The sequence below is a fragment of the Cataglyphis hispanica genome, chromosome 5 (genome assembly GCF_021464435.1).
Source record: "Cataglyphis hispanica isolate Lineage 1 chromosome 5, ULB_Chis1_1.0, whole genome shotgun sequence".
Taxonomy (NCBI): domain Eukaryota; kingdom Metazoa; phylum Arthropoda; class Insecta; order Hymenoptera; family Formicidae; genus Cataglyphis; species Cataglyphis hispanica.
The window spans coordinates 2,474,576-2,496,027 of NC_065958.1; the positions used below are offsets into that span (position 1 = coordinate 2,474,576).

The 21,452-nt window shown below is 28.0% G+C and overlaps 6 protein-coding genes across 6 annotated transcripts; all 6 read left to right on the forward strand.

The window, feature by feature from the left end:
• The first annotated feature begins 616 nt into the window (after positions 1 to 616).
• Positions 617 to 1,454, forward strand: LOC126849560 (uncharacterized). The gene is made up of 2 exons (XM_050591506.1): positions 617 to 845; positions 961 to 1,454. Exons 1-2 carry the CDS (start codon positions 617 to 619, stop codon positions 1,452 to 1,454), a joined length of 723 nt encoding a protein of 240 aa, XP_050447463.1.
• Positions 1,315 to 3,527, forward strand: LOC126850101 (uncharacterized). The gene is made up of 5 exons (XM_050592739.1): positions 1,315 to 1,429; positions 1,795 to 1,894; positions 2,552 to 2,671; positions 2,873 to 3,028; positions 3,462 to 3,527. The coding sequence occupies exons 2-5, from the start codon at positions 1,829 to 1,831 to the stop codon at positions 3,513 to 3,515; spliced, it is 396 nt and encodes a 131-aa protein (XP_050448696.1). The 5' UTR covers positions 1,315 to 1,429; positions 1,795 to 1,828; the 3' UTR covers positions 3,516 to 3,527.
• A 1,686-nt stretch (positions 3,528 to 5,213) lies between these two features.
• LOC126849561 (odorant receptor 63a-like) lies at positions 5,214 to 8,680 on the forward strand. The gene is made up of 7 exons (XM_050591507.1): positions 5,214 to 5,223; positions 5,904 to 6,173; positions 6,293 to 6,761; positions 7,076 to 7,175; positions 7,761 to 7,880; positions 8,091 to 8,246; positions 8,627 to 8,680. The coding sequence occupies exons 1-7, from the start codon at positions 5,214 to 5,216 to the stop codon at positions 8,678 to 8,680; spliced, it is 1,179 nt and encodes a 392-aa protein (XP_050447464.1).
• Positions 8,681 to 9,637: 957 nt separating this feature from the next.
• LOC126850102 (chymotrypsin-1-like) lies at positions 9,638 to 11,765 on the forward strand. Its single transcript, XM_050592740.1, has 4 exons — positions 9,638 to 9,692; positions 10,098 to 10,423; positions 10,577 to 10,831; positions 11,396 to 11,765. Exons 1-4 carry the CDS (start codon positions 9,653 to 9,655, stop codon positions 11,546 to 11,548), a joined length of 774 nt encoding a protein of 257 aa, XP_050448697.1. The 5' UTR covers positions 9,638 to 9,652; the 3' UTR covers positions 11,549 to 11,765.
• A 1,849-nt stretch (positions 11,766 to 13,614) lies between these two features.
• On the forward strand, positions 13,615 to 15,986 carry LOC126850099 (chymotrypsin-1-like). Its single transcript, XM_050592736.1, has 4 exons — positions 13,615 to 13,690; positions 14,066 to 14,382; positions 14,532 to 14,783; positions 15,658 to 15,986. Exons 1-4 carry the CDS (start codon positions 13,645 to 13,647, stop codon positions 15,805 to 15,807), a joined length of 765 nt encoding a protein of 254 aa, XP_050448693.1. The 5' UTR covers positions 13,615 to 13,644; the 3' UTR covers positions 15,808 to 15,986.
• A 2,009-nt stretch (positions 15,987 to 17,995) lies between these two features.
• Positions 17,996 to 21,019, forward strand: LOC126849562 (odorant receptor Or2-like). Its single transcript, XM_050591509.1, has 7 exons — positions 17,996 to 18,001; positions 18,184 to 18,457; positions 18,777 to 19,245; positions 19,365 to 19,464; positions 19,833 to 19,952; positions 20,075 to 20,230; positions 20,963 to 21,019. Exons 1-7 carry the CDS (start codon positions 17,996 to 17,998, stop codon positions 21,017 to 21,019), a joined length of 1,182 nt encoding a protein of 393 aa, XP_050447466.1.
• Positions 21,020 to 21,452: the final 433 nt, after the last annotated feature.

Genomic DNA, 21,452 nt, shown 5'->3' on the forward strand with positions numbered 1-21,452 from the left:
GAACCTATAAACATCACTTATTTTTTGTTACGGACATTGCATTATTGATGTGCGACATGTACATCTATAGAACGCGGTATTAAATGTAGCGAATTTTGTCGCACGCAATGATCTACCGCCATCCCAAGCGAGGAGGGAGGAAGCTCTCAGTTTCTTTGCAAACGCCGATATGGATACATTAAAGCAGGCATACAGGTGTTCATTTTATTCTTTTGTATATACACAATTAATAATAATAATAATAATAATAATAATATCTAATTAAAATGATATGCCATTTTTTATATTGATGATTTTTATGATTAAGTATATCCTTTGGCATAAAGATATACATAATCCTAATACGTATATCCTAATATTTTTGGTATAACAAGATCCAATGTGTGATCCAATTTAATCTCTGACAATGTGGTATGATAATACGTAAAGCAAATATAAATATTTGTCCGATAAGAGAAAACTTTAACGAAAAGGAAAAAAATATAAAAAAATCGTACATAAAGAAATGTTTGATGTTGAATAAAAATTTATTTTAATAAAAATTTTTATCTTATTTATTTTAAATATAAGTGCAGATTATGAATGGGCCATCAAATTAAATCGGACCTGTTTGAAAATGTTGGGCATTTGGCCGAAAAATAATGAAACCAAATGCGAGAAATTATTAACAAATGTACGCGTAATCGTGATGCTAAATATAGGCTTCTGGTTCTGTATTATTCCGAGTGTGCATTCCCTGTTCAGAATATGGGGCAATATAATGTCGATGATCGATAATCTGCAATACACCTTACCATTTATAATGGCAACGATTAAGTTTTTCATTATGTGGCAGAAGAAGAAAGGTTAGCGAGCATACGTCTTTGTGTATTATCTATACTGATAACACGATGTGTACTTTATCTCAAGAATAAACACGCAATTGTGACGCACATATTTTTGCATATTTATCATTTCCAGACATTCTACCGCTTCTAAACATGATTAAGCACGATTGGTTGAAGCCAAAAACTATGCAGGAGAGGAATACTATGATAAGACAAGCGCGATTCGCGTGTATGCTCACGATATTCGGATATTTTATAATGTTGGTCTCCTTTTCTTTGGCTACGATTCTTCCTATCTTCGGTATTTCAATAAGATATCTAACGAATAAAACGGACCCGGGTAGATTGGTGCCGATACAAACGTATTACATTTATGATCGAGATAAAAGCCCATTTTATGAAATAACTTACGCTCTACACATTTTCGGTTTATTTATGGCTGCCTGTGCTTATAGCGGTACCGATTGTTTTTTAAGTCTGCTGATCTTTCACGTGTGCGGTCAATTGGAGAATCTCAAGGAGCGCGTCAACGAGCTCGATAAATTTAACAATTTCACAAGCGTTCTAGCTCACAGCATACAAGATCATATACGTCTCATCAGGTTATTCATCATATTTAAGCATTGATAATGTCAAAGAATTTCTTTGCTCTTTTTTTTTGCTTATGTAGTATTGTAAAATTTTAAAATGTTTCAATGTTGCAAAATTTTGCCATACAAAATCAAAGGATATATAAAGTTAATTTACAAAAAATTGAAACAATTAATAATTTTTTTTTTCAAATGCTCTATATTAATAGAATGAGATAATAAAATTCTTTTTTAATTTAACCGTTATAGAAATTGTTTGATAGAATCCCTCATTTTTGCATTCATAAAAATAATATAATGTAATGAATAAATTACTCATTGATATTTTGATTATTGATTGATTATTGATTGTTTTGCTTAATAACTTTTTCTTATAGATCGATCAATATTATTGATAATATATTTGCTTTGATGCTGCTTGGGGCACTCTTTTACTTTGGTATATTATTCGCTTTTCAAGGTTTTTTAATCGTTAGTGTATGTATTCTTTTTAAACATGATTTATATATCTTTTTGCTTTTTATTAAAGAGAAAAGAAAGAGAAAGATTTTTATATATTTTACATAATGGCATTTTAAAATATTTAATAAATTATATTTATTACAAAGTTTTGTTTTGAAAGATTATATCTAAAAAGATTTTTTAAATTTTATCTTTAAAACATTAAATACTTGTATATAGTAGTTTTTAATTTTTTTTAATTTAACAATAATGTAAATATTAATTTTTAATGTTAAATATTTCATTTTATTGTAATATTTTATATACATATATATATATATATATATATATATATATATATATATATACACACACACATAAATCTACATATATACATTAATATTTTTATTTTTATTTTTAATATTATTGTTAATAATATATATATATATATATATATATATATATATATATATATATATAATTTATTTCAATATTATATAATAGATGTTTTAAAAATAATAATAATAATATAACATAAATTATAATTAATATAATTATACATATGTAACGTCATATTAGTATAGAGAAGATACTTTTTTTTAAGAATGTAAACTCATAATTGTGAAACGAACAATCATCTTCACATTAGAAATAAAAAAATTAATATTTATTACATATATATTGTTTATTTAGGTGATAACTCAGCGTGGCGAGGTCTCTGTACTACGTATAGCTTTTATCATGACAGTGTTTATTAATACGTTTGCACACACATGCCTTTACTGCACTGTGGGAGAAATTTTGGTCGCGCAAGTAAGTATGATAGTCCTGTTGTTAGCTTATTACAGGGCACAAAATGAATTGTGGTGCTAATCCATACGGCATGGAACATTGCAATAACTGTCATATTGCTACAATGTTCTATATTGTATAATTAAGATTTTCTCGCTTGATATAAAATCTCGATTGATTTAACATGCAATTTTGTAGCATGTAACCGTTTTGTTTGTCAAGTGCGAAGGAGTTTACAAGGCCGTATGCGAGTGCAAGTGGTATACGTTGGAGCCAAAAAAAGCAAAAAACCTATTGATTATAATGATTTACGCCAACAAACCGCTGTATCTTACCGCGGGAAAACTATTCCCTATGACACTGGCTACTCTTTGTAATGTAAGCAAGCTAAAATAACTTTACTTATCTGATTTGTTATAAAAAAATATTAAAACAAAAAATAAAATATATAAATTCAATATTTTCTTAATAAAATATGAATGAATCCACAAGAGTATTATCTTTATTTTTTTTTAATTGTAAATTCATAGAAGATAACGTTTAAAGAATAGAATAATTAAAATAAATTGCATATATTAATGCTATATAAATTAGCATTAAAAATATAAGAAACATTAAATCATGAGTATTTAATCATTAGATTATGTATTATTGAAAACACACAAAATATAAAAATATATAATTTATTAATAATATGTAAATATAATATATTAATATAAATAAGTAAATTATTATTATATATACAGAAGTTAATTAATTATTAATTAAGAACTACGTTTTTAATATTTATCATGAATATTATATGTTTTAGTTGTTAAAGACATCGGGTGGTTATATATCGATCTTGCTGGCATATCGAGAATAAAACTGAGAAAATTCTGATAAAATCTGATTTTGAGGCATTGAAACATGATAAGAGTAATATGTTTATGTAAACAATATTTACATTGATAAACATTAATTTTAACTTTAACATTAAATATGCATTTTTATAAATTCGTTATATATATATTTTAATGTTGTTATATCATTTATGATTTAAGGATAAGAGTTTTTCTCTGTTTTTTTTTTATAGGACATACTTGTAATGAACTCTCTTAATTTATTCTTCACAAATTAGTAAAATTAGTAAACTTGATTTATAGTAAACAGATAACTATATATATTTATATATATTTATGCAAAAGAGATGTTAGAATTTTTGTTAGATATTTATTTATAGACACAAAGTCTTGGTAATTGATATGCATATGCCCTATTTTTGCAGAAGATTATTTTTTTTACCAAAAATAAAGTTTCTTTGCTGCTAAGATTAACAAAAATATAAAAGATTATACAATTAATGAATTTAACGTTAATCTAAGATTGAAGAATAAAATTTGTCTTTATTTCACATTTGATAAATGAAAATTTCGCAATTTATTATTATTATTTTTTTCTTTTAATCTTTTACGTACCGGAAGGAATTTACATTATTTTCTTAAATCAAAGAAAAAGAATACATATTGTCACATTTTTTAAAAGTAAATTTTATTATATTGTTTTATTAAAATAAAAAAAAAGTTAATCCAATAATATGTCATATGAGTTATTACATATTTATTCCTCTTAAAAAATAAAAATATAACGTCAATAATACTAAATTAATTTATATTAATATTTTCTTAAAAATCTTAGGAATATTTAAAAGCTTTCTTTTAGACATCTAACTGTAGATAAATGTCGCATTATTTAATTCTAACTTATGATGTACAAACAACGAAACATACTTGCCCATATAAAAAACGATCAAAGCATGATATTCACACTTAGATATAATCTGTAATGTCATAATCATCTACGATGAAAGATCCACGCACTAGTAATATTCTATAATAATAGTATAATCATCTCTGGTGATACATACAATGGTAATCGAGCATATTCACAGTTATGATCGAGTAGTCTATAGTCTATAGTCTGTCTATAGTCGAGTGCAATTTTGATGAAAAAATAATTGTTTATAGAAGTTGGAGGAGGATCAGCTCGGGAAATTTTCACATCTCTTGTTGCACCACGCTGTTTCAATAATTCATAAACAAGGGACGCACAGCAGGATCGGTTTCACAAATTTCTAGCTAAAAATGAGCAAAAGTGCAAGGAGACAGAAAGAGAGAAGAGATCTAGTCCTTATCAACGAATGTCATTACAAGCATTGTTCAAAATAAAACTGCGTTTAAATTAAAATTCAACTCGACAATTATAAAAAAAAAAAAAACTTTTATGATATATTATTTCTATTTTATATAGCTATATATATATATATATCTTTAAATGTCAATATTTTGATCTATATCTAATAATAATAAGCAAAAACATAGTATGCAATTAGTGTAACTTTAAGTTTACTTTCAAGTAATAATTTTTTAGTCCGTAAAATAAAATTAGTCCGTAAAATAAAATTACAAATTTTATTTTTACGTACGGCCCTGTGTCTGTATTTCTCGTTCGTATTCGTGTTATTAATTTCCTCATAAACATCGTTCATCTTCTCGTTACGAGCATTGCATTATTGATGTGCGACATGTACATCGGTAGAACATGATATTAAGTGTAGCGAATTTTGTTGCACGCAACGATCTACCGCCACCCTAAACGAGGGTGAGACAGTCCCTTCGCAGTCCCTCGCTCTCAGTCCCTTCGCAGATATCGATATGGATACATTAAAGCAAGCATACGCAGGTGTTCATTCTTCCTCGATTATCTGATTAGATTAGATTAATTCATACAGCATCTCATACAGCAGATATATCCGTATTTTAAGTTATTCTCCATAACGTAATATTATTGTAAATGCAAGTTGAAATTAGGCGAAAATGATTAGCTATATTTATCTTTCTAAAGGTTATTTACATAGAATGATGATGTTCTTTTATTCTTTTATGTACATACACAATTAATAATAATAATAATAATATTTGATTTTAAACAATATATATATGTGCAATTTTTATATATTGGATGTGATATAATATGATTATATACATATATCTTTTGCCTAGATCTGATGTGTATCTAATCTCTGACAATGTGAAAACGTAAAACAAATATCTGTCGGAGAAAAGAAAATTTTAACGAAAGGAAAAAAATATCCTACGTAACTTTTTATGTAGGATATCTTTTTCAAATATCTTTATATTTGACGTGTTGAATAAGATGATTCGATTTTAATAAAATACAATTTTTTATCCCATTTTTTTAAATATAAGTGCAGATTACGAATGGGCCATTAAATTAAATCGATCCTGCTTGAAAATGTTGGGCATTTGGCCGAAAAATAACGAAACTAAATGGGAAAAATTAATGACGAACGTACGCATAATCGTTATGCTAAATATAGGAATCTGGTTTTGTTTGATTCCGAGTGTGCATTCCCTGCTCAAAATATGGGGCGATTTAATGTCAATGATTGATAATTTGCAATATACGTTACCATTTACTATAGCAACGATAAAGTTTTTCATTATGTGGCAGAAAAAAAAAGGTACGCGAACATACATCACTGTAAATTATATACATCAAAATCACATTTTTTCTCAATATCTACTTTATCTTGAAAATAAGCATGCAACGGACATATTCCTGCGTACTTCCTGTTTCTAGATATTCTACCGCTTCTAAATATGATTAAGCATGACTGGTTGAAGCCAAAAATTGTGCAAGAGAGAAATGTTATGATAAAACGAGCGCGACTCGCGTGCATGCTCACGATATTCGGATATTTTATAATGTTCACATCCTTTATTTTGGGTACGACTCTTCCTGTCTTCGGATTTTCAATGAGATATCTGACGAATAAAACAGATCCGGGTAGATTGATGCCATTACAGACGTATTACTTATATGATCGAGATAAGAGCCCGTTTTATGAAATAACGTACGTTCTGCAAACTATCGGCATATTTATGGTTGCCGCAGCGTACACCGGTACAGATTGTTTTCTAAGTCTGCTGGTTTTTCATGTTTGCGGTCAACTGGAGAATCTCAAGGCACGCGTCATGGATCTCGATAAATTTATTAATTTTGAAAGCATCTTATCTCATAGCATACAGGATCATATACGTCTCATCAGGTCAAGCATCATGTTTAAACATGGATAATATTAAAGAATTTTTTTTGGCTTTTTTTTTGTTTTGCCTTTAATATAGTATCGTAAAATTTACGCAAAATTGAAACGATTAATAAAATGTTTTTGTAAATACTCTATACTAGTTTTTGTAAATACTCTATACTAGTAGAATAAGATAATAAAATTCTTTCTTAATTTAACTGTTAATAAAAATCTTTTTATAGAATCCCGATTTTTCTCAGATATAAAAATGATATAATGAAATGATTAAAATGCTTGATATCGTTTTTCTTATTGTTAATAATTTTTTTTCATAGATCAATCAGTATCATTGATAATATATTTACTTTGATGCTACTTGCAGCGCTCTTTTACTTTGGCATACTATTCGCTTTTTACGGTTTTTTTATTGGTGCTGTAAGTATTCCTTCTTGACTTATATATATATATATATATATATATATATATATATATATACATAGAGAGAGAGAGAAATATTCTTCATATATCTTACTTAATAGCATATATATTTTCTAGATATATCATAAATCATATTTTTTTTACAGACAGAGAGAAAGAGAGAGAAAGAGAGAAAGAGAGAAATATTTTTAAATATTAATTTTTAATTTTAAATATATATTTAATATTATTGCAATATATTATTAAAAAATATACATATAAATTTTTATTTCAAATATTACGATGTTATATTAATTCATTTTATAAGTATACATTAATTATGTATACATTTCTTATTTCAATATTATGTTACAAAATATTTTAACAATAATAATACTATAATATAACATAAATTATAATAAATATAATTATATATATATATATATATATATATATATATATATATATGACGTCATATTAGTATGAAGAAGATACTTTATTTTAAGAATTTAAACTCATAATTGTGAAACGAGCAATCTTTTTCATATTAGGAATAAAATTAAATTTAATTACATATATATTGATCTTCATTCATTTGTTTAGATGATAACTCAGCGTAATGATGTCTCTGTACTACGTTTAACTTTTATCGTAATAGTGTTTATTAATACATTTGCACATACATGCCTTTATTGCACCGTGGGAGAAATTTTGGTCGCGCAAGTAAGTAAAATATGTTTTGTTTGGCTTATTATAAACATAGTACAAGACGAATTGTGATGCTAACTCATAGAGTATAGAACATTAAGCTTAACACAGTTGCTTTAATGTTTTATAACTTTATAGATAATTAAGTAATTATTTCCGTCCGATATAGAATCTCGATTGATTTAACATGCAATTTTGTAGCATGTAACCGTTTTGTTTGTCAAGTGCGAAGGAGTTTACAAGGCCGTATGCGAGTGCAAGTGGTATACGTTGGAGCCAAAAAAAGCAAAAAACCTATTGATTATAATGATTTCCGCCAACAAACCGCTGTGTCTTACCGCAGGAAAGCTGTTCCCTATGACAATGTCTACGTTTTGTAATGTAAGAGTTAAAATAACTTTATACGTATCTAATTTGGTATAAAATAATATTGCAATAAAAATAAAATAATTGCAGATTCAAAATTCTTTTCGATAAACTTAATCCATAACAATCTTATTTTTATTTTCTTAAAATTGTATATTTATACAAGATAACATTTTAAGAATAGTACAATTAAAATAAATTATGTATCTTAATATTATATAAGTTAACGTTAAAAATATAAGAAATAAGAAGCATTAAATAATGAACATTTAATCATTGAGGCAGATCTATCTTTAAAAATACACAAAAATATAAATAAAATTAATCATTATTTTTGATTAAAAAGTATGCTTTTAATATTTATCATAAATATTATATATATATATGTGTTTCAGTTGTTGAAAACATCGGGCGGTTATATATCGGTCTTACTGGCACATCGGGAATAAAAAGCTCTGATATTTTTCTGAGCAATGCAAGACATGACAATAGTGATATATTTATGAACTCAATATTCACATTTATAATAAATATTATATAGTAATTATGTAGTAATAATTTATATAGCATTAATATTATATAGTAATAAATATAGTTTTGGTTATAACATTGTGCATGTTTATAAATTCATCAATATGCAGTCTAATGTTGTATTATTTATGATTTATAGTTTAGTGATTTATAGATATATTATTTATAGATATTAATAGTTTGTTTCTTTTTTTATTATAGTACATAACATAATATACACGATATGATAAACGCATCTTAATTTATTTCTGACAAATTAGTAAACTTATTGATTTATAACAAACTGATGTATTCCGTTATAAATATATGTATATTTATAATCATTATATATATAAAGAGAGAAAGAGAGAGAGAGAGAGAGATCTTTTTAAATTAATCTTTTTATTTAATAAAATTGTTCTATTGCATATATTGTGTTGCACAAACAATCTCTTATATGTCTAATTTTTTTCAAAGTAAAATATTTCCAAATTTTCTTTTATTTATGGTGAAATGTCTGATTCTTTCACGCATAAAAAACATAAATCTCTAAAAATAAATTACTTTTATCCTATACCATTAAATTTCAGCATAAAAAGTATAATTTATTTATATATGACTTAAATTATTTCCTCGAGAATTTATCACATTTTGTTCAATGTTGCGACATTATATAACTGCGTTATAATAGTATCTGCAATAATATCATCATTAACGCAATCGCGTATTTTCGCAAAATAATCTTATTATTAACATAAGAATTAATGTTGAATGGCACAATTAATGCCGTTTATGCAGCTGTGTACATATTCTGACATATATATAAATTATATCGCATGTAACAACGGTCGTTGCTGTGCTTCCCAAGCTTTGCTAGACGCGCTATTAAAAGTAAGAAATATATACGCACGATGAGACAGCTTGTGTGTATCCTGATCTTGACGATTCTTGGTAGGTCAAATATCGAATATTTAATAACAATATGTAATTGTTTAAGAATTTCTGAATAATTAATTGAAGTAAGTTCAGAGAGGAAGAAAGAAAAAGAAAAAATGTACGTTTTTATTTTTATAATAAATATGTAATCTATAAAAGTTAATTCTTTTCTATATATATGTCTCGAAAGAAATGGGATTAGATGAATTTGAAATATAAAATTTATCTTTTAGGAGATTTCTGAGTATAACAATAATATATTACTGAAAAAATTTTAATTAAACAGTAATAAGATTCTTGCGTATTACAATTTTGTTTGCACATTAATATCTTGTAAGATTTTTCGAAACAATTATTGATGTTTAAAAATTAATTTGTACATCATACACATTTACAAGATAATAACGTTTTGTTCTTTAGGAGTCCATGCGGAGGAACCGGAAAAACTGGTAAGCGGAGTACCCACCTCCATCGAGCAATACCCTCACGCTGTTTCCATTAGGATCAACAACAATCACTTCTGCGGCGGTAGCATAATTAGTAACTATTTCATCGTCACTGCTGGACATTGCGTAGCGCCTTTACTCCAAAATGCCAATCTAAGAGGAGGCTTAACCGTTGTAACTGGCACAACTTACCTCAGTTCCGGCGGAGAGGCTCACAAAGTGGCAAGAATGTGGTACCACGAAAACTACAATCCAAACACTCCGGGAAGAGATGCCGGTTTTGATATCGGTTTGCTTAAGGTACTTGAGATAAATCTTGTTACATCTGTTCTATTTACGATGTAGCATTCCCGATGCATGTATTCCGTAATATTGCTATAAACAATAACGCTACATAATGACGAAATAAAGATTCAATACTTCGGTTCATTTGTACTTCAAATATATTTTCAGCTCGCCGCGCCCATTACCTTCAACTCCAGACAAAGAGCAATCAGGCTTCCAACGTCAGATGTGGTGAGCAATGAAGGTGTTACGGTCGTAGCTTGGGGCTCTACAGGTTTCAGGCGACCCGTACACGATAATTTGCAAAAATTGGACGCGAGATGCATGCTCTGGGCCGAGTGTCAGAGATATCATCAGAATTTCATGCGCATTCACCCGAACGAATTCTGTACCCTCATCGCCACCGGAATTGGCACTTGCAATGTAATTATATTCCTATAATATGTAAAAGCGTCTCTGATTTTTCTATATTATTTTAATATTCAGTTATTTTTATTATCAATATTTTCTACTTCTAGGATATATTCTGATTAATTATGCTTGCTTGAATATGCACTTAATTAAATCAGGATATTATCTGCTTTAACATACTATTTTCATCTTGCCCAAGATAATATTTGCTCTTTTACTTCTTAAAACAGAGTTCTTGTATATAAATATAATTTATTTTTTAATTCAATTCTCAATGATTTACTATTTACAATTTTTTGGCAAAAGATTCCATATTTGACCATAAATATTTTATTAATCATAACTGACAGAGCAAATTTCTTTTCAAGGCTTAAAGTCCCTCAATATACTTAACTTTAATTGCAACAAAACTTATACAATACATCAAAATACTGTGGTCATAATATCATAAAATTAAACATTAAAATAATTATTCTTTTTCTTTTGACAAAAAAGTTATTCTTTATTAAATTGTATTATCAAATCTGATTACATATAACAAGAAATGAGGAAAGTGTAATCTTTATTTCGTTACAGGGTGACAGCGGTAGCGGAGTTGTCCGCTACAGCGACAAAACGATTATGGGTGTGGTCTCCGGTGGAAAACCATGCGCATTAGGTGACCCAGATGTATACACCAACGTTGCGAAATTTGTCCCTTGGATCAATCAGAAGATGTCATCCTATTAATAATAATCCTCTTCATGTATTGTCATTTCCTTAATATTTAATAAAAATTATTCAGCAAATACATTAACTACAGCTTTTTCGTCAAACATTTACGTACAGTTCAATAAAGTTTAAAGGAAAATATTTCACGTAAATTTTCAATTAAATACGTTATATATTTATGAGTATATTCTGAAGTTATTTCTGCGTACAAAATGACATTGTCGAAATCGATTCGGATTCAATGCAATCTCATTTAGTTTTATTTGTTATTTGAAAGGGTATTAAATTGGGCACAAAGATACGTGAGCACACTGATAAACTCTGATATAATAAAGCACTGATATAATAAATATAAAATTCTCCTTTTTTAAATTTTTATAAAAATAATATAATTAAAATACTTATTCATATCATTTTTCTTCACGATTTTCTTTTATAAATCAATAAGTATTTGTGATAATATATGTACTCTGATAATAAGTGCGGCGCTCTCTTACTTTGGTATACTATTCGTTTGTTAAAATTTTTTATTCGATACTGTATGTGTTCTTTTCTAACGTGATCTTTGTAATTTTTTATTTTAAAGAAAAAAAGAAAGAAAAAAAGAGAAATTTGTTATAAATAATATTTAACAAAATAATTTTTATACTTTCTACCTCTTACATTTTGAATCTTAATTTTAAAAAAATAAAAAAGAAATAAATATAAATATTAATTTTTAATTGTTAATATTTAATTTTCAATATATTATTAAAAATTCAATTTATTATTAAAAACATACATATATAAATTTATATATATTTTAATTTTATAAATATTATTCTCAATATTATATTAATTTATAAATAAGCAATAATTTTTATAAATATATCTCATATCAAATTATATAAAAATGATATAATATCTATAATATAATATAAATAAAATAATTAATATAATTAGAAGAAGATATATTTTTCAAGATCTTAAACTCATAATTATGAAGCAATATATTTTTCACATTCAGAATATAATTGATTAATTATTTATACATCAATCTTCTTTTACCTGTTTAAATTTAGGATCATGATGCAATTCTCTTTATGCCATATATTTAATTTTCATTATAATGGCGTCTGTAAATACATACAAATGCTTTTCTTGTTTAGGAGAAATTTTGATCGCGCAAATAAGTACAATATGGCTTGTTGTTGATTTATCACAACAGAATTGTGTAGCTAATTAATATTATCTCGCCCATTAAATATCTTAACCCATTTATCACGTAATTTTATTTCGTATGACTGCTCTATTTATCAAATATAAAGGAGTTTACAAAGTCGTATGCAAGGTGATACGTGTTAAGAAAGCGAAAAAGCTACTGATCATAATGATTCGTATTAACATATCGTTGTACTGTACCATGGAAAAGCTGGTTCCTATGATAATAAATACATTTTATAACATTAACAAATTAATGCAAATTTGTACGAATTCAAATTCGACATAAAAAGATATTGTAATAATAAAAGATTTCCAGACTTTTATGCTACCCTATATTAGTATGTTGATAATATATCCGAATACAAATGAAAAAACCAACAAATATATATATATATATATATATATATATATATATATATATATAATTTATAGTAATTAAAATTAACGCTTTTAATTTTTTCACACATAAAAAAAATTATTATATGATATCTGAGGTTTAATTACTTATGTTCTACACTATATGACAAACAATTTATTTGTTATTATTTATTGTGTAAAACTTAAATTATATATCTATAAGAATTTATACATTTTTTCAATGATGCAATATTGCTCCAAAAAATATATTGAATAAATATAGAGGCAAATAGAATTTCACATTGACATCTTTAATACAACTTTAATAACTGCAACGATTCACGATAATTTCATTATTGACGCAATCGCGAGCTCCGTAAGATAATCGCATTATTAACGCACAGAATAAAATTAAACGGCATAATTAATGCTTATTTAATGTTCATGCAGTTGTGCACACATTTTGACGTGTATATAAAATGTATTGCAGATAATATTCGTCGTTATTGTGCTTTAAAGTTTGCCAGGTGCAACATCAAGATTAAAATCTAAGCATGATGAGGCAGCTGACATGCATCTTGATCGCCTTAACGATCGTTGGTAAGTTGAATATTAAAAATTTAATAACTTAAAACAATCTTTAAATAAATTAATTGAGGTAAGCTCAGTATACATTTTTTTTTATTTTTATTCTAAATATATAGGAATTGTCTATAAAATTTAATTCTTTCTTATATGTAAGTATCTCGAAAGATATGTTAGATAGATTTGAAATGTAAAATTTATTTTTTAAGATTTCTGAATAATGATATATTACTAAAAAAATGCTAATTAACCAGTAACAAGATTCTTGCAGGTTACAATTTTGTTTGCAAATTGTCAATGTGTTTTAATATTTTTTTCCATACAATTATTAATATTTAAAAATTTTTGTGCATTTTATACATATTTGTGAAATGACATTTTGTGACGTAGGAGTTTATGCGGATGAACCGGAGAGATTAGTAAACGGAATACCCACCACCATCAAAGAGTACCCTCATATTGTCTCCCTCAGGATCAATGGCAATCATATGTGCGGTGGTAATCTAATTAGCCCTCGTCATGTCCTCACAGCTGCGCATTGCGTAGAACCTTTGGTCAAAGATGACAAGCTGAGAAACACTTTTACCGTTGTCAGTGGCACATCTCTGCTCAGCTCGGGCGGACAGATTAACAAGGTGTCAAGAATGTGGTATCACGAAGACTTCAATAAAAATGGAAATATGGATTCCGATATCGGTTTGCTTGAGGTACGATCTTGAGTGAGATACGTCTTGCTGCATCCGCTTTACTTGCGTTGTTACATTCTCGATGCATATGTCCTGTGATTTTGCTATAAATGCTACACAGTGACGAAATAACTAATACTCCGGTTCATTTGTATAAAAAATATTTTTAGTTATCCAGTCCCATTACTGTGAATGAAGTGCAAAAGCCAATCAGCCTTCCAGAGTCAGACGTACAAAAGAATGAAGCTGTTACACTCGTGGCGTGGGGTTCTACAGGTTTTATGCGACCCGTACACGATGATTTGCGGAAATTGAATGCAAAAATCATGCTGGCAGATGAGTGTCAGAAATATCATAGGCTGATGCGCATTAACGACAAAGAATTCTGTACTTTAATCTCCAGAGGAACTGGGGCTTGCAATGTACGTAATTATATTCTTATAATATAAAAATATTTGATATTTATATATACAATTTTATTATACAAGATGATTCGTAATTCGTAGTACAACCGGCGAGAGATTTTTCATGAAAAAATAAGTCAAAATTGCAGAGCAAAATTTTTTCATGGAGCTTTGTTTTTAGATCACTATTTGCTCTTCTGTTTACAGTGTCCACTGCACACTATAACATAGAATATATAAATTAAAATAAGAACATGAAATCTCCTTTAAAAATTCTCTAAAAAAGAATTTTGTTTAATTAAAAAAATTAAATTCAAAAATTTTATTCTGCAATTCTATGCAATTTATTTTTTCATGAAGAATTAGCCTCTTGTCGGTTGTACTCCAAATTCATCCTGTATATGCGATTTATTGTTGAACATTATTCATCTTAAACTATTATTCTCATCTTGTCCAGAATAATATTCCACTTCGCACTCAAAACAGAATTCTTATATATATGTATATATATATATATATATATATATATATATATATATGTATATAAAACCATAAATATAGAATCTTATTAACTAAACAACACAACGATTTTTCGTAAAAATTGAAAATCATAATTTTATTTATAATAAAACATAACATATCAAGTATAATCTTAATATAGTCATAATATAAGAAAATACATTAAAATACTTTTTTTTGCAACTTTAATCGCAAATTTCTCAAATGACGTGATAGAACAATTTAGAAGCCGAAACCAATATAAAAAAATTACTTAAATTATTCTTTTTTTGTGTTAAAAAAATTAAGTTATTTTTTATTGTACTATATTATCAATTTTGTTTACGTCTAACAAGGGTCGAAAAGAAATTGATCTTTGTTTAATTCGTTACAGGGTGACAGCGGTAGCGGAGTTATTAGCGACAGTAACGAAACGCTTGCCGGTGTGGTCTCCCGCGGAATACCTTGTGCCCGGGGATTCCCAGATACCTTCACCAAAGTAAAAAGTTTTCTCTCTTGGATCAATAATAAGATGTCAAGCTAATAATCAAGATAATAATGACCTTTTTCATGTATTGCCATATCCTTAGCATTCAATAAAAATTACACGCAGCAAATATTCTAATTTAGAGATGTTTTCTCATTCTCAAATATTTACGTTTGAGCAAATCAAGCAAACTTTTTCCAAAACATTTTACTTGATCCAAATATTACTAATGCACACTCAAGTCATTTTTCTACATAGTTTCCTTTAAAATCTAAGCATTTTTGCCACCTGATTAGTAGTTTCTTTTTTATTCTTAATGTCATAAAAAATAATAGAACATATCTAAAGCTAATCGCGCACGAAAATGCGATGTTGCTTCCATATGACAACGCTACCTCACGCCGTCACCATAATCCAAGAAATCAACTGCACTGGACCGCTGTTGAACATCCTCCTTGTAATCTCAATTTATCTCAGTGTGATTACCATTTGTTTGCACCATTAAAAGAGGCGTTAGGAGAACAATTTGACAATAATGACGGAAAAATTCGTGCGCAAACGACTTCAAATATGTCCCATTACTTTTTATGACACGAGAATAAAAAAATTACCAATCCGGTGACAAAAGTGTTTTGATTTTAGTGGATGCTATGTAGAAAAATTATTTGGGTATGCGTTGAAAATATTTTGATCGAATAAAAAGTGTTGGTAAAAGTTCGGTTTATATTCGACTTATTCGTACATAATAGCTTAACAAATATTAAAAAAAAAAAAAAGAATATTTCACATAAATTTGTAAATAATCTAAATTACAATTATATGTCACTTTCGCGTATGAAATGACATTATTAAAATCAAACTGGATTCCGATCAGATGACTGATAGAACGATTTCAAGCGATCTCACTTATCACATCTTGCTTATTATTCGAAAAAGTATCACATTGTTGGAAGAGACACACACAAACACACTAGTGCACTTACCTGACACATTGTGAGAGATATAAACAACAAAACCGCACTCATTGTTAATCCAAATAATAAACAGGAATGTATATCTGTAGTAAAGGGTTGCACAAGCTTAGACACACTTGTAGCAATCATCTATCTGTGGCAGAGGCACTGATGTAGAGCTTTTATACACGTTTTCAACTCAACAGATGATAACTAGAAAACAGAATCTAGTAGACTAAAAAAATATACGAAGTGCAAGTAATTGAATCGCACTCGTCTTTTATTTTTCTCTCTCTCATCACTATTCAGATCTCACCCTTATGTCACTTTTAAAACACAGTAATATAATATAAGACTCCAGAGTGATGTTGGAGGTTGCTTAATAAACGCAATGCCGATTGCCACGGAGAAATCCGCGCTACAGATAACTAAAGTATAATTCCAGAGAGATGATAGTCCTATTCTCTCGACGAGACGATGTTCTCATCATCGACACGCACGAAACACTGCCGCGCATATCGATCGTGGCAAGGGTCGAAGATACACTCCCGTAAAGTACGCATGCTTCAACGTTATATCGTCGGATAGAAGGGATGCGGTATGTGTATGTGTGTGTATATGTATATATGAAAAATTCTAGACTGTCTTCGAGAGAGAATTTTTTTGCCTATGAAACATAACTTCATGAATTTTGAATGAAAAGGTCAGGGCAGCGCCTCGTATTCCGCTCCTTAAAAAGTTGCAATTTCTTTTTCAAGACCGAGTCATGAATCGTTGTAATTAATTTTGATAATAACGGCATTTTTTAAGAATCTTGGAGAGAAAAGTAATCATTATAAAAAAAGTCGTTGGGAATTCGTTGGAATGTTTCTTTTCTTTTATTATCGATCAATTCAATTCAATTTTTTTCGTAACAATATTATTTTGTATCGCGCAACGTTGATGGCTTTATCACTATTGTGACCAACATCCTTTGATGAAATTGTTTTATTAAAAGCTTTCGTAAAACAATATAAATATAAATGTTTATAACTGCGGCCCTATCGCTGGTCGTTTACCCTATCTATAGTCTCTCTGAAAGGGTTACACCTATCAATTACGACAATTGTACGCGATATACATGGATCGCTACACATTATAAGATACTTTCATACTTTACGCGAACTGTTGATCAAAGCGCAACAGTTAAAACACCCATATGAGTCTATATCCTTTACACGCGGAAGGAATAGAAGAACGTTAGTCCCGACACAATTTCACACTTCCGAGCATCCATACCAAGTCGACAAAACATGCAGGTGCGATTATTACATTTGATATATAAAAACTGAATTATAAAGATTAAATAAATAAAATATTAATTATACATGCGCTCTGAATAATCGAATTCGTTTGCACGTTTTCCGAAATTAAATGTTCGATTCGTATTTCGTAAAACAAGACATATGTTTTTTAAAGAATATTTTGTTGTTTGCTACAGATAGATTTCGAATGGGCAATTAAACTGAATCGCTTTACGCTGAACATTGTCGGCTTATGGCCAGAAGTTTACGAAAATACTTGCAACAGATTTTCATCAGATTTACGCACGATATTCACCTTTCTTCTGATCGTTTTCGTTGCTATAATTCCTTCGATACATTCGCTGGTGAGAATCTGGAATGACATGATCGCGAAAATTGACAATCTGCAATTCACGTTGCCATTAACGATGACGGTAATAAAATTAGTGGTCATACGATGGAAGAAAACTGGTAATGATTGTTCAGAGATTTAATTAACGCAATCAATATCCAAAAACATTTCTTACGCGCGATATTAATTAAATCGATACGTCAATCAATTGACCTTACGAGAAATAATTCCAAAACTGAAGTATATCGGCGTGAACATTAATCAAAAATATTTCTTGCCGATATTGCCGCTATATTTTTAATTACGCTACAACGAAACGTAAAAAATATAATACGCATAATTTCTAGTATGCAAACAATAGCGTTAATATTAATTTTAGATAAATTTTTTATGAAGCTTTTAAAACTAAAACATGTAACAGCCCCAATTTTGTTAAAGATATTACATTCGCATTGAAGATGATCGCCGATGATTGGCTGAAAGCCAAGAGCGAGAAAGAGAAACGCGTGATGATAAAATTCGCACAGAAGGCACATATCATCCTCATCTTTGGATATATCCTTATGGCCTTAGGAATAAGTTTCCACATTTTTTTACCTTGCTTCGGAATATCGTTAAGATACATGACAAACATCACCGATCCGGAAAAGATTCTGCCGCTACAAACGTATTACTTTTATAATAAAGATCAGACTCCGTATTATGAACTTACATATACTGCGCAAGCTGTATTACTCGTAGTGGCAGCTGCATCTTATACCGGTGTAGATAATCTGCTTGGATTATTGGTATTTCACTTATGTGGTCAGATGGAAAATTTGAAAGAACGATTGATCAACATGAGGCAATATAAAACCTTTTCTGACGGTCTCACATTCATCATCGAGGATCACATACGGCTGATCAAGTTTCGTGTTGAATTTTGGTATCAGCGGAAGTTATGGAATTTATTGTGTTCATCCCCTTACATATTTTTTATACGATTTTAGATTTTTGTACATTCAAGAAACCACATTTTTCTTTCAGATATTTCGACATTGTTGAGAGTACATTCACTCTACTGCTACTCGGATTACTGCTCTATTTCGGCATTCTATTCTGTCTATTCGGATTTTTGATTGTCACGGTAAATCGCAAAAAAAGTCTAACTTGTCTTTCTTAGATAGAATGAATTAGGATACAAAAAGATTTGTATTGTCGTGAGACTTGCAAAATGCAGAATGACAGATAGAGCGATTTTTAACAATGTTGGTTTAGTCGCATGAAAAATAAAATAATATATTTATCATTTTTAAAATGTTTTAATTTTGATAATAATGCTTATAGAATATTTTTATATATTAACTATTTTATTATATATAAATATTATAAGCTCGAAATAATACATCAATATTATAATAATAAAAAAAGCTGTTCAATAAATAATTAAATTTTTGGTCATATTAATAATGTCACATTTCGTGCCATTACTTATGATAATATTGCTTATTCCAGTTACTCACGGAAGGAAATGAAATATCAATAATACGTTTGATATATCTAATATCTGTAGTGTTAAACATTTGTGGTCATATGTGTTTGTATTGTGTAGTAGGCGAGATTCTGGTAGCAAAAGTAAGTAAGCAAGTCAAAATGACAGTAAGAAAAAATGCCATAGAAAAAAGCAAATGAATAAACGCGATAAGTGTGTGATTGCTTCTATTATTTATGAATTATAAATTATTATTTATAAAAAGTGCGAAGGAGTATATCACGCAGCATATAATTACGAATGGTACACGCTGGAACCGAAAAAGGCGAGAACTCTGATCCTGATAATGATACGGGCCAACAAGCCTCTGCATATTACAGCTGGGAAAATGTTTCCTATGACATTGTCGATGTTTTGCAACGTAAGCCTCTTTTATCTGATATTATTTTAATCATGTATATGTATACAATGACGACTGCCAATCTTTTTTTCGGCAAACAGTTTATTGCACACACACATACACACCATTGTATTAAAATATAGATTATGTATATTTTTATATAATTTTTTTAATATTATGCTATTTAAAAAATTTTTTTTATCAAGAATCAATATTATTCTATTCTAATATCGCAAATATTTTAAAAAAATATGAAATTACTATTAAGTTTATTGGATATATTTAAATATACAATCTGCACTTGAAAAAAAAATACAAAAAGATATTTCTAAATAAAAATTAATAATTTAATTTTTGTATTATAATTATTTATAATTTATTATTTTATTTTTTAAATTACTATTTGTAAATTACTATTTTTTGTTTCTTGCAATTGATTTCAGACAGTAATCTCAATTAAAAATTTTTGCCATAAATTAGAAAAAAATGTTAATTACAACTATTTATTTGTATATTCTTTCAATGTGTCGAAACATAAGCGTCGTCTACAATAGGAGTAAAAGTAAGCGTAAGAGAGCTATTTCCGGTTTAAGAAGACTGAAATAAGAGCGTAAGTGAATAAATTATTTTTATTTCCTACTCCTACTCTCTTACTTCTACTCTTAGTCCTTATGCCAGACTTACTCCACGTATTGTAGACGACGCATTACATCATACATAATAAAAAAAAATATATTATTTTGCAAATTTCAGTTAGTAAAAACTTCAGGCGGCTATGTATCAGTTCTACTCGCCAGCCAAGGTTCATAAAATTTCAGAAAGAAGTATCATATTATAATATATTTAATAAACTACAAAAAGAAATGTAATTATATATATATATATATATATATTTTATAAGATTATATTAAAAATCAAAAAAAATATATATATATATTACTCTTATAGCAAAAATTCGTCATTTATATTTTTTAAAATTAAAACATTGTGTAAAGATTTTGCAAACCGTTGCTCATTGTATAATATTAGTGGATATATCATAAATAAATGCAAATTAAACTAACACTAGTTTATAAGATTTTGTGCCAGAGGATTTGAACATTATTTCTAGAGTTGATTTTCAACGCTGAGCACAAATCACCAAAAAATTTCTATCAGTTTTCGAGATATGAGAAAAATCATTTTTTTGACATATAGTAAATTTTTTATTAAATTTAAAAACAAATTAAATGTAATAAACATT